Source organism: Bubalus bubalis, chromosome 16 (assembly GCF_019923935.1).
Source record: "Bubalus bubalis isolate 160015118507 breed Murrah chromosome 16, NDDB_SH_1, whole genome shotgun sequence".
NCBI lineage: Eukaryota > Metazoa > Chordata > Mammalia > Artiodactyla > Bovidae > Bubalus > Bubalus bubalis.
The window spans coordinates 28,319,274-28,331,422 of NC_059172.1; the positions used below are offsets into that span (position 1 = coordinate 28,319,274).

The 12,149-nt window shown below is 51.4% G+C and overlaps 1 protein-coding gene across 5 annotated transcripts in view; it reads right to left on the minus strand.

The window, feature by feature from the left end:
- MYO7A (myosin VIIA) overlaps positions 1-12,149 on the minus strand; it is a 106,112-nt gene that overhangs the window by 53,944 nt on the left and 40,019 nt on the right. For all 5 annotated transcript variants that reach the window (XM_006059597.4, XM_044929327.2, XM_025266347.3 and 2 more), the window contains 2 exons: positions 8,159-8,265; positions 2,072-2,209 (listed from right to left, as the gene is read on the minus strand). In XM_006059597.4, coding sequence (XP_006059659.4) covers positions 2,072-2,209; positions 8,159-8,265 — 245 coding nt within the window. The remainder of the gene's footprint in view (positions 1-2,071; positions 2,210-8,158; positions 8,266-12,149) is intronic.

Consider the following 12,149-nt stretch of genomic DNA (forward strand, 5'->3'; position numbering starts at 1 on the left):
TCTTGAGGGGCTTCGTGAAAGAGAAGATTAGCTTTGTTCTAACCCTGCTGACAAAGGTCCACATAGTTAAAGCTATGGTTTTTCCAATAGTCATGTACAGGTGTGAGAGTTGAACCATAAAGAAGGTTGAGCACCAAAGAATTGATGCTTTTGAACTGTGGTGCTGGATAACACTCTTGAGAGTCCCTTGGACAGCAAGGAGATCAAACCAGTCAGTCCAAAAGGAAATCAACCCTGAATATTCACTGGAAGGACTGGTGCTGAAGCTGAAGCTCCAATACTTTGGCCACCTGATGCAAAGAGCCAACTCACTGGAAAAGACCCTGATGTTGGGAAAGACTGAAGGCAGGAGGAGAAGGGGACAACAGAGGACAAGATGGTTGGATGATATCACTGACTCAATGAACATGAATTTGAGCAATCTCCAGGAGATGGTGAAAGACAGGGAAGCCTGGCGTGCTGCAGTCCAGGGTCACAAAGAGTCAGACACAGCTGAGCAGCTGTACAACAACCGTGACAGGAAAGAGTGCTGGAGCAGCAAGCAAAGGCACAGTCATTTCTGTGATGGCCGCTGGGTTGGTGGAAAGGCTGGGAAAGGCCTCTCCAGTCACATGGGGGGATGTGACCAGGTCAGATTTGTGTTTGAGACCCTGCAGTGGGGAGGGGAATGGGAGTGAGGGATTGGGAGGCAGGAGACTCAGGGAGGAGGTCTTGTAGCCAGGTCCAGGACAGAGATGCTGAGGCCTGGGCCCAAAGAAGTTTCGAGAGGCATCTGAGAGCAGGAGAAATGGTGCCCAACTGTAGGGCCCTGGCCTCAATCCCCTGGACCTCCTACCTTAGAGGGCAGCTCGCTGGAGCCCTCTGATTCTCACACCCCTGCAGACCGGATCCTGAGCCCTAGAGGGACTGACCAGCCCACTCTGGGGAATGTTTCCAGGCAGGGGACAGGGGACAGGGCCAGCAGGCGGAAGGCTGACTTCCGCCACCTGTTTCCTCTCCGTACAGGCACTTTCCCTGGCCCAGCGCTGGCCTCCCACCTTCCGTCCCTCCGCAGACCCCAACTTCCCCTAGGCCTCCCCTCCTATCTCTGGGAAGTGTCTAATGGTAAACAACACCTCCCAGAGCTGTGGAAGGAGAGCGCTCCTAGCAAGGGGTAGTCCAGGCTCCTGGCTCTGCGACCTCTAGTCCCCAACCTCCTCAAGCTTCCCATCCCACATCTCAAATGCGCATTTAGTCGCTCATTCGTGTCCAACTCTTTGCAACCCCATGGACTGTAGCCCACCAGGCTCCTCAGTCCATGGGGATTCTCCAGGCAAGCATACTGGAGTGGGTTGCTATGCCCTCCTTCAGGGGATCTTCCCAACCCAGATCAAACCCAGGTCTCCCATATTGCAGGTGGATTCTTTACTGTCTGAGCCACCAGGGGAAGCCCACCAAATCTCAAATATGGGGCCATAAAAGTCCCTCCCTCACTGGCTGTTGAGAAAGTTGAATGAGACTATGGAGAGACAATCTAATCGGTTCTGTTTTGGAAACACAGAAAAGGCTCAACAGATGTTATTCAGAAAAGTCAGAAATGAAAATATTCCCAACCAGTCAGAGGAATCCAGGAAGGCTTCCAGGAGGAGGTAATCATTGGCAGAAGCAAAGGAGAGGGGACTTTCAAAGTTGGGACCACAGCAAGAACCATTTACTGAGTTCCTTCCTAGGTGCCAGGCAATTTGCATGCATCATTGAGCAGAATACTCCCAGGAGGTGGGTACAAGCAGTCCTATTTCCATCTGAGAGGTAACTGAGGTATGAGAGAAACAATTAATTCCTCTACAGTCACCCTGCGGGAAGGTGGTTGAGTCAGGATTTGAATCTGCATTTAGCCCACTACTACAGAGTCCAGGCTCTTTTCAGGGAACTGGGCTGTCCCCAGAAAAGAGGAAGTTTGTTCTGTAAGCCCCTCAGGGGGCAAAGTCTCCCAGGGCCCAGTCCACCCTGCTCCCTTGGCCGGGCCCCTCCCATCCCTCAGGCTGTTCCCAGCTGTCTACCCCCACCCCCCATCCCTGCCAGGGCTGCTCACCATGGGCTTCTTGAATTCACTGGGCTTGATGCAGCGCACGAAGAAGGGCTGGCAGGCACCCAGCGTCCGCATCAGCAGCTCCAGCGACCGCTTAAACTGGCTGCTGAGTGTGGGCGAGCGCTTCCTGGTCTCGGCGCCCTGGGGGGATGGACCACAGCGATGGGAGGGGCTGACTCTCGCCCCTCCGGCCCTCCAGAAGGGAAGCAGGAGAGGAGGTCAGCAGTCAGGGCCTGAGAGAGAGCCTCCCAAGGAAGCAGGCTGGTAGGACACGTAGGTTTTCCTATGACCACCTGGTCTGGGCTGGAACTTAGACCCCCTAAATACACCCCCATCTGGGAAGCCTCCCTGATTCTGGGTCCAGGAGCACTGAACAGAGAGTAAGGCACCCTGGGGTCCCACCCTGGGCACTGAATGACTCCGGGCAAGACACACGCAGCCCCTCTCTAGTCTCTGTCCTCTCTTTGCAGTACAAATGAGTGGCCAGATCTCTGGACAATGGGGTCACCTCTAGAGGCAGGTTAGACAGACCTAAATTCAAACCCTAGCTCACCACCTCTGAGCCCTGTGATTCTAGGCAGGTCACTAAGCAGCACTGGGCCTCAGTTTTCAAGATGGGATAGTGCCATGTACCTAGCTGAGCGGGCTGTGAGTCTGTCTCAGTCAACAGCCACCCAGCAAGGCAGGGGTGCTGCCCGCACCCTCTGCCCTGCCTGTTGGATTAACAGGTCAGCAGCAAGCGGGCGGGGCAGACACACATAAGCCCCCTAAGAAGGCGCACAGCTGGCCTTTGGACGCCGTCCAGCACCAAGGCTAAAGGGCCCCGTGCTCCACTAGCCGCTATCTGCAGGAAGTGGCTAGCGATCCCCTGCACCTCCTGCCCTGTTGGGGTCCCCCTCTCAGAGCACTGTGAAATGAGGTGGGGTCCTAGGGGAGAACCTGAGCAACAAACAGGCAGCGGACACACAGCAGAACATCTCAGACCCAGAAACTGGACGTAGAGACCAGATTCGATTCCAAAGCATTTTGACGTTACTGTTTTCCTGGCAATTTCATTGGATGAGAATTTTTTAATAAGTAAATTTGATTGTGATTTTAAGCTTTTATACTTTAAATGAGTTATTGTATCTGATATCCTGTAGCACCACTGGGGATGCAGATATCAATGTGTGAGGTGTGTTGGGTGAGGGAGAGGAACTTATCCCATGCTAGAGTGAGACCATACACCCTGGGACTGAAATGAAACTTGTCAAGAAGTAGCAAATCCTTGTTATTCTGAAATTTGCTGTGTTTTCCACTACAGTGTTATCTAGAATTAGGATGCTCCCAAGAGAAGCTGGAGACTATTTTGCACGGGGGTTGGGTGAATGTCAAGTCTACGACCCACATCTGCCCTAGCACCTAACCCAGCAGCAGCACCAGGTGACCCCCACAAGTGGGGGGAAGCTGTCCAGGTTGGGCTGTACCCAGCCTACATTAGAGGCCTTGCCACAGGCACATGTGTGTGCACAGGGAGTGCAAACACAACAGACACATAGCACACACAGTACATATACAGAGACACACAACACGCAAATGTGCACACATACACACACACCACGCACACATATACACAGAGACAGTACATACAGACGCACACATACACACCACAGATAAACACCACACACAGCACACACACCACACCTACACAACACACACACATACACACACATGCACAACACACAAAGCATGAGCACATGTACAACACACACAACACACACACACACACACACAGGGCATATCCTTCTCTGGTTGTGATCAGCACACTGCAACCACTCCTTTCTGGCTTTCCTGCTGAGCTATGAGCCCCAAGAGGACAGGCGGGTTTGCCTTGCTTACTAGCGTGCCCCAGGGCCTGACACAGCATCAGTCAACAACCCTTTGCTGAACTGAAGTGGTGCTGAACTGGTTGCTCACATTCAAGGACTCCTAGAAATTGTCCAGCTGCTCAGGCCACAGGTCTAGGGGCCATCCGCAGCCCCTCCTCTCTCATATCCAATATGCAACAAACCTTATTGACTTTACCTCCAAAACGGATCCAGAATCTGACCCTCTTAACCACTTCCTCCACCATCAGCCTGGTCCAGGCTGCCTGCATGGCTCTCCTGCTATTGCAATAACCTCCAAACTGGTCTCCCTGTTTCCGTCCCCCACACTGACCTCTACCCCGCTAGCAACACAGCAGCCTAAATGAGGCTGTTCAAACACCAATCCAGTCATGTGTCCCCTCTCCCAACTGACTCAAAACCCTCAATGGCTCCCCAGTTCACTCAGCATGAATACCAAGGTCCTTTGTAAGAACCAGCCCTGTCCCGCAGGATCCGGTCCCAGTTACCCCCAGCCCTCCACTACCTCACTCCCCACCTTCCAGCCACTCCTGCCCCCGTGCTCTTCCTACGATGCTCCAGGCAGGTTGGTGGCTTATAAAGCACCTTGGGGCTTTGTATTTGCTGTCCTTGTTCCCTCTCCCTGCACTGCTTTTCCTCCAGAATGCAGGTGGTCGGCTTCCTCACCTCCTCACCAACCTCTCCATAAGGCCTTTCCAGATCCCTCTTCACAACTGCAAAACCTTACCACTGGCTCACCTCCCTCCATTTTTCCCATCTCATATATCACCATCTGACTTATGATAATTCACTTATTTGCTTATTAACTACTTCTCCCTTCTGCTAGAGGGTAAGTCCCATGACGACAGAGGATTTTTTCAGTTTTGTTCACTACTGTGTCCCCAGGACACAGGACAATATCTGGCATATGACAGGCACTCAATAGGTATTTCTGATGGAAGGAAGGCCGTGGCCACCTGGTTTCTGATTTGGTTTTATTTCATTGAGGGGAAAGGTCATCTTTTCCAACATTTGTTGTTTTCTGGGATAATCTGCAGATATTTAGGGATGGGGTAAAAGCAGAAGTGAGAAATCCAGAGGTCTGTGTTAAATGATTCCATGGAGGGGATGTGAGGGGCAGGCACCTGAATGTAATACGATTGGGGCTGGGAGGTCAGTGGCAGGAGATGCCTCCTGCATGAAGGGTGAACCAGCCTCCTGTGGACTCAGCTCCGCGGGGACATGTGCCTTGACTAGGGGTTAGGGGCTCCATGCCCTGGAAGAAGCACCATGCTTTTGGCTTACTGCTCCCCTCCATCAGTAATGATTGGATGGGGCTTCCCAGGGCACCCCAAGAGGCAGACACAAGAGTCAAAAGCAGAATTCAGGCACTGGGGACCTGCACAGGACATGGGTTTTATCACTGAAAGGATGTGGACCCCCACCCTAAGGAGAACACAGCAACCAGTATTCTGTCATCCAGTAAAATTTGACTCAGCATCCACGCCTCACCAAGCCAGTCTCCTTGTTCTTTTAACAGAGCTATCATTTTCCCAACAAAAACAAAGCATTTTCTTAAGACAACACTCTCACAGACAGCATGGTACAGTGAAAAGGAGCAGGGACTCAAAAGCCTTCACTTGTCCATGACCTTGGCCAAGTCCCAGCCCCTCCCCGAGATAGAAAAGTGAAAGTGTCAGTCGATCAGTCGTGTCCGACTCTTTGCAATCCCATAGACAGTAGCCTGCCAGGATCCTCTGTCCATGGGGTTTCCCAGGCAAGAATACTGGAGTGGGTTGCCATTTCCTCCTCCAGGGGATCTTCCTGACCCAGGGATCAAACCCACATCTCCCACATTGGCAGACGGATTCTTTAGCATCAGAGCCACCAAACCTGGATCAAATCCCTGTGTGTCACCAGCTGTGTGACCTCAAACAAGTACCTTGGCCTCTCTGTAAAGCGGGGACAATAGTAATCACTCATGAGGGAGTTACAGGGAATGAATGAAATGAGAAATATGTGTGTGTAGCTCACAGGCTGGCCCAGAAGAGCAAAAGTGATTGTTATCAAATTGATCCCTGCCATGTTCTAATCCTGTGCTCCAAAAACTCCCTTGGCGGTGGGCATTTCTGGACGCTGCCCCCACCACCACCCCAGTCTCATGCTGGAACCTCTCCATGGTTCCTCTGCAAGTAGGTTCCCAGAGTCCAGGGGAAGGAGACTCAGAAGAGGAAACTTCACAGGGAGGTCCCCACAGCCTCCAGGGGCTTGGGAAGAGAGGTAGGAGGACAGGTGGGTTCAGTGGCCTTTGAGGACTGCCCAGGAATGCGTGGGCTTGGCAGGGCAGCTGGGTCTACAAGAGGAAAGACTGGGGAGAGAACCCAGAGTCACTCCTGTCTCACTAACTCTGCGACCTGCAGTGTGCGGGCTTCGGGGTGGGGACTACCGGTGCTGGAGCTTCAGGCACCTGCACCCTCCCTGGCATTGGCCCTATGCTCCTCCCATCAGCCAGCTGGGCACAGTGTTGGCCTGGAGCCAACCCTTGGCAGAGAACCTCTGTCCAGACATGACGTGCCACAGGCCCTGCTCTGCAGCTGTGGCTTTGTGAATTGTGCCAGGACTCTGCCAGGCACGAGACAGGAGGGGGATGCCAGACATGCAGGAAGGAAGGGGGATTCAGCATTAAGACTGAAGGTGAAAGGATGTCAGGCCTAAGCAGAGAGGAAATCGAAGGTAGAGAAGAGGTCAGAGCTATGCTGCTGCTAAGGTCACCCCACATCTCTGGAGCCCAAAGCACCTCGGGAGTTACACACACCCTGGAGCTGGTTGTCAGGACACACCGAGAATGCTGTCTAGGACCTACGGAGGACCGGGGTAGGGGGTAGCATCCAGTCCCGGCTCCCTCAAATGCTGCAACTTGGAGTGAACCACACACCACCTCTGAGCTTCCATCCCCATCTGCAAAATGCAGAAACCACCACGTGCCCCTCCTGCTTCACAAGGTTAACCAGAGGCTCTGACTGAGTCTCAGATGTAGAAACCCTTCGCAGGGCCTGATGGGAAGAGCAGGCCTTGATACCTCCAGAGACTCAAGGGAGCAGAGAACTCGGTAGACAGGGTTTTGGGTCCCACCCCGGGCCCCAGTACACTGGGCAAGTCTCATCTCTTTCTCTAGGACTCAGTTTCCTCCTTTAAGAAACTGAGATGCCTGCAGTCCACACAACTCAATAAACAAAGATCAAACCACTCCACAAACCACTCCACAAAAACACACACTCCACAAAAATAAATGAAAACCAAACAACAACAACGGCCCTTTCCCCAAGCCTCAGTGCCGCGGGGGCCAAGGACACAGCCCAGTCCCAAGGGCCGCTGAGGCCTCTCATGCCATCCTCCGTCCCCGACTGGGGTCTTTTACCTTCGCAGAAGCTGCTGGGTGGCGGAGAGTGCCCGATGAATAACCACAGAGAAACTACAACAGGAACCAGAGCGCACAGCGGCGGCGAGATGGGGTGGGGAGCAAGGAGAACGTGGTGGGTCAGAAAACAAGAGGGCAAAATCCACCAGGGAAAAGGGACGAACCTTGGGGCAGCGGGGCTTCTGGAGTGGGGGGCGGGGGGGGCAACACAGGCAGCTGGACAGGCACAGAAAGGGCCACGGCTCTGCCCTCTGGTGAGTCCCTCCTGCACTCTCCAGGAGGCCATGGGACAGGAGGAAAATACAGAACAAAAAGGCATACAATCCAGCAAGTAGTCCACCAGACTACCATTCCAGGGACAAAGAAAACACCAAGGTTGGGAAATTCTCCATCCCCCGTGTGGGGTCCAGGGATAGTGAAAATAGGCTTTTGCGCCTGTTTCTCTCAACACCCCCACACCCATCCACATCCTAAAGGCTGGACGTTCCCCCTTCACCCACACTCTGTTAGTGGCTAGAGGGTTGGGGAGAGGACCCCAAAACTGAGTCCTAATCAGGCTCTGCTCTGCAACATCTCATGTGATCCTTCTCTGGGCCTTACACCCCACCTGCACCCCCTAATTAGTACAAGAGGACCAGATAGGAGGATCTTGGAGGCCCCCCAGCCTCTCCTGGAACCCAGCAAAGCACTGCCCCCACTGTGTAGCCAGAAGAGCTCAGCTGAAGCCACTAGACAAAGGGATGCCTAGACACAGGCCTGGCTTCTGGGGGCCCTGCCTGCCCAATGAAAGCCACACCTCCACGTTACCATGGCAACGTCGGCCTGGAAGATCTGCTTGATGAACTTGTTCCTGGAGGAGTGCACCAGCTGGATGATGTCTCCATGCAGGGTGTCCCGGTTCTTCTCCAGGAAGCCTGGGCAGCACCACAGAGCGGTTACACATTGCAACTCCATCAGCCTCCCCCCAACAAGACACCCCCTTCCCAAAGCCACCACGCCTCGTCCACAAAGACCCTCAAAATCCCCCTAGTTCAACCACATCCACTTTACAGTGGGGGGCTCTGGGGCCGAGAGAGGACAGTGGCTTGCCCAAGGTCACAGAGAAAGCAAGAGGCAGAGCCAGAGCTAGAACTCAGTCTCCCCAGCCACACACTGCCCCCCTCTTCCAGGCCTGGACAAAGGGAAGGGCAGAATGTCTCAGTCCTCAGGAGGGAGTGGGGCTACCTTTCCCACTGAACCACCCCAATGCCTGAAATGCTAGCTTTAGTCTTTTGAACAAACATGAGATAGGCTGGGGCGTTGGACCCTATGCTGGGGCGTGGGATCCTTTACTGGAGTGCTTGCACCTGGACAAACCTCTCCCTGAGCAACAGAAACAAAGAAGCTATGAGACTAAAAATAACTGCACCCCATGTACAGCTTGGGCAGTTATGAACAGTAAGATACAAAAAGGCTACAAACCAACTACCATTTAGTCATGAGACTAAAAATAACTGCAGTGCATGTACAGCTTGGACAGTTATGAACAGTAAGATACAAAAAGGCTACAAACCAACTACCATGTCTGCTTCTGCTGGGAGCCAAAGCAGGACATTGCCTTGGAGCCCTGCACACAGCACCAAGAGTGTGAGCAGGCCACGCCAGCCACCCCTCCAGCCTGACCCACCTCACCAATCTGCCCCTCCCCTCACCTCATTTAAGGAACCAGTCTGCCCCCACTCAGGGAGCCAGCAAGGGGACCTGTTTCTTGTTCGAGCTCCCTCACTCCCTCATGCTGCAGCACAAGCCTCAGTAAAGCCTTGCCTGAACTTCTTGCTTGGCTTTTATCAACTTGTATGGATTAAAGAGTCCAAGGACCCAGGTTGGTAACAAAGGTGTCAAAAACCTTCCTTAAGTGGGTCCCCTAGGAGAGAATGCAAGTTCGTCTGGTACCAGCTAATAGTAAAAGAACGAAAGTAAAAGTACCTTGATTTTGGATATTGCCCTCACAGCTGTAATGCCCACAACTTCCCCTGTATATGTGGGACAGGTGGAGATTATCTTCCCCAACCCGACAAGGAAAGAAATCAGTGTTCAGAGAAGCTAAGCAAACTAACACCCACAGCAAACTGCGGGCAGAGTTAAGACCTGAGTCTAGGAGCCCAGGCACCAGTCCAGGAGGCTCCCTGCACCACACAGATTCCAAAGAGGACTGCCATTGCCAGGCCTGAGGATTTAGGAGCTGGTTAATGGGGTCCTTGATAGGGTGGGGCAGAAGATGGGGTGCCTGAGGAGGAGGAACTCTGCAGAGAAGCAGCACCATTTCCCCCAGGACTCAGACTGCCCTGGCTGGTGGACAGCACAGAGACCCAGTGTGGGGCTGCCCACCTGACATCTGGGGACGGGTGAGCTGCAGGAGCACCCAATACCAAAAGTGGGGCTCTGAAGCTAGGATGGAATTGTAGGGCCCTAATTATAGCATAAAGAAGGCTGAGCACCAAAGAATTGATGCTTTTGAATTATGGTGCTGGAGAAGACTCTTTAGAGTCCTCTGGACTGCAAGGAGATCAAACCAGTCAATTCTAGGGAAAATCAACCCTGTATATTCATTGAAAGGACTAATGCTGAAGCTCCAATACTTTGGCCAACTGATGCAAAGAGCAGACTCACTGGAAAAGACCTTGATGCTGGGAAAGATTGAAGGCAGGAGAAGGTGGTGGCAGAGGATGAGATGGTCAGATAGCATCACTGACTCAATAGACATGAATCCGAGCAAATTCCAGGCGATAGTAGAGGACAGGGGAGGCTGGCGTGCTGCAGTCCATGGGGTCACAAACAGTTAGATGTGACTTAGTTGACTGAACAACAACAAATTAAAGCTCTATGACAGACTCACTATGGAGCCCTAGAGAGTCCCCTTCTGGGCCTTATGTTCTTTATCTTTTGAATGAGCATGATGTTCCCATGAACTCTTGCTTCTTTTTGGATCACCTAAACCACTCATGTTTTAAATAAAATGCTGAACTAAAACAGTGCTTTATGAACAGAAAATGCCGACAGAATTGTTAAAAGTAGCTCAGAAATGATTAGTGACCTTAGGCAAGTCATTTCCCTCTCGGGGCCTCAGTTTCCAAATCCATAAAAGCAGATGAGTCTTCTATTCCCTCCAGATCTAATAATATTTTACAATTTTATAAGTGAGTAGAGTTCACTCAATTCTCATTTTCATATCCCCAGCAACAGTATGAAGTATGAAGCCTGGTCAATGAATGTTAGTTGAACTGAACTGAAAACACCCTCTCTTACTCTAAACAACAGATCCATTTGTTTACCCAACAGTCCTTCAAACTTAACGCTGGATTCCTACTTTCTAAGGAGGGTCAGATCTCACATCTGCTATTTTAAGGAAGGCTGACGGCCCTCTGATCCCATAACTGCTGCATGGCTCACTCTCTGCCTTCTGGACCAAATCAACAAGGAAGTGTGAAGCCGGTGGCTCTCTGCTTGTTGAGAATTTCACTGACTTTGGCTGTGGGAGGGACCCTTCAGGACTGAGGGCAGTAGGGCAGACACATCCCACAGCTGATGCCCACTCAAGGTCAGCTCTTTGCACCAGGGTGGGAGGGGTGGCGTTGGCCAGGGCACTCTGCGGGCTTTTGACAGACCATGTAAGAATTCCAAAGGGAAAAACTTAACTATGTTCTGACCTTCTTCCTCACTTTTAGCTTTAAAAGGAGCCCAATTATATCTCCCAGGAGAAAAGAAGATACAAGTCCTTCAAAGACCAAACTCGGTCTTGTTGCTCAAAGACTTTTGGTGGCTAACTGTGCTGGTTCTAGATCTGGCTTTGCACCCAATAGGCTGTGGGATCTACAAACAGTTAACTGCTCTTTCTGAGCCTCAGTTTCCCCTTATGTGCAAAAGAGTGTTGAGCCCATACAAAGAACTGAAACCAGGGCTAAAGAAGATACTTGTACACCCATGTTCACTTGGACTGCAAGGAGATCAACCCAGTCCATCCTAAAGGACATCAACCCTGAATATTCACTGGAAGGACTGATGTTGAAGCTGAATCACCAATACTTTGGCCACCTGATGCAAAGAGTCAACTCAATGGAAAAGACTCTGATGCAGGGGAAGATTGAAGGCAAAAGGAGAAGAGGGCAGCAGAGGATGAGATGGTTGAATGGCATCACTGACTCAATGGATATGAATCTGAGCAAACTCTGGGAGATAGTGGAGGATGGTGAAGCCTGGCATGCTGCAGTCCATGGGGTCGCAAAGAGTTGGACACACCTTAGCGACTGAACAATAATGCCCATGTTCACAGCAGCAACTATCCATAGCAGCCAAAAGGTGGAAACAATCCAACTGTCCATCAACAGATGAATGGATAAATAAACTGTGCTCTGTGTGTGTGTATGTATATGCAATAGAATATTATTGTTATAAAAAGGACAAAATTGTGACACATGGTACAACATGGATGAACCCTGAGGGTATTATGCTAAGTGAAATAAGCCAGACACAAAAGGATGAATACTGTATGTTTTGCTTATGTGAGGTACTCGAATAGTTAGATACATAGAGACAGAGAGTAGAGTAGAGGTTATCAGGGACTAGGGGGTGAGGGGAGGACGCAGAGTTATTGTTGTGTGCATACAGAGCCCCTGTCTGGGGTGATGGGTAGACTCTGGAGAGTGGTGGCAGTTGCACAATACCGTGGATGTAGTTACCGCTACTGAACTGTAAACCTAAAACTTGTTAAAATGGTTAATTTTATATTACATATATTTTACCAAAATTTTGTAAACTCTAA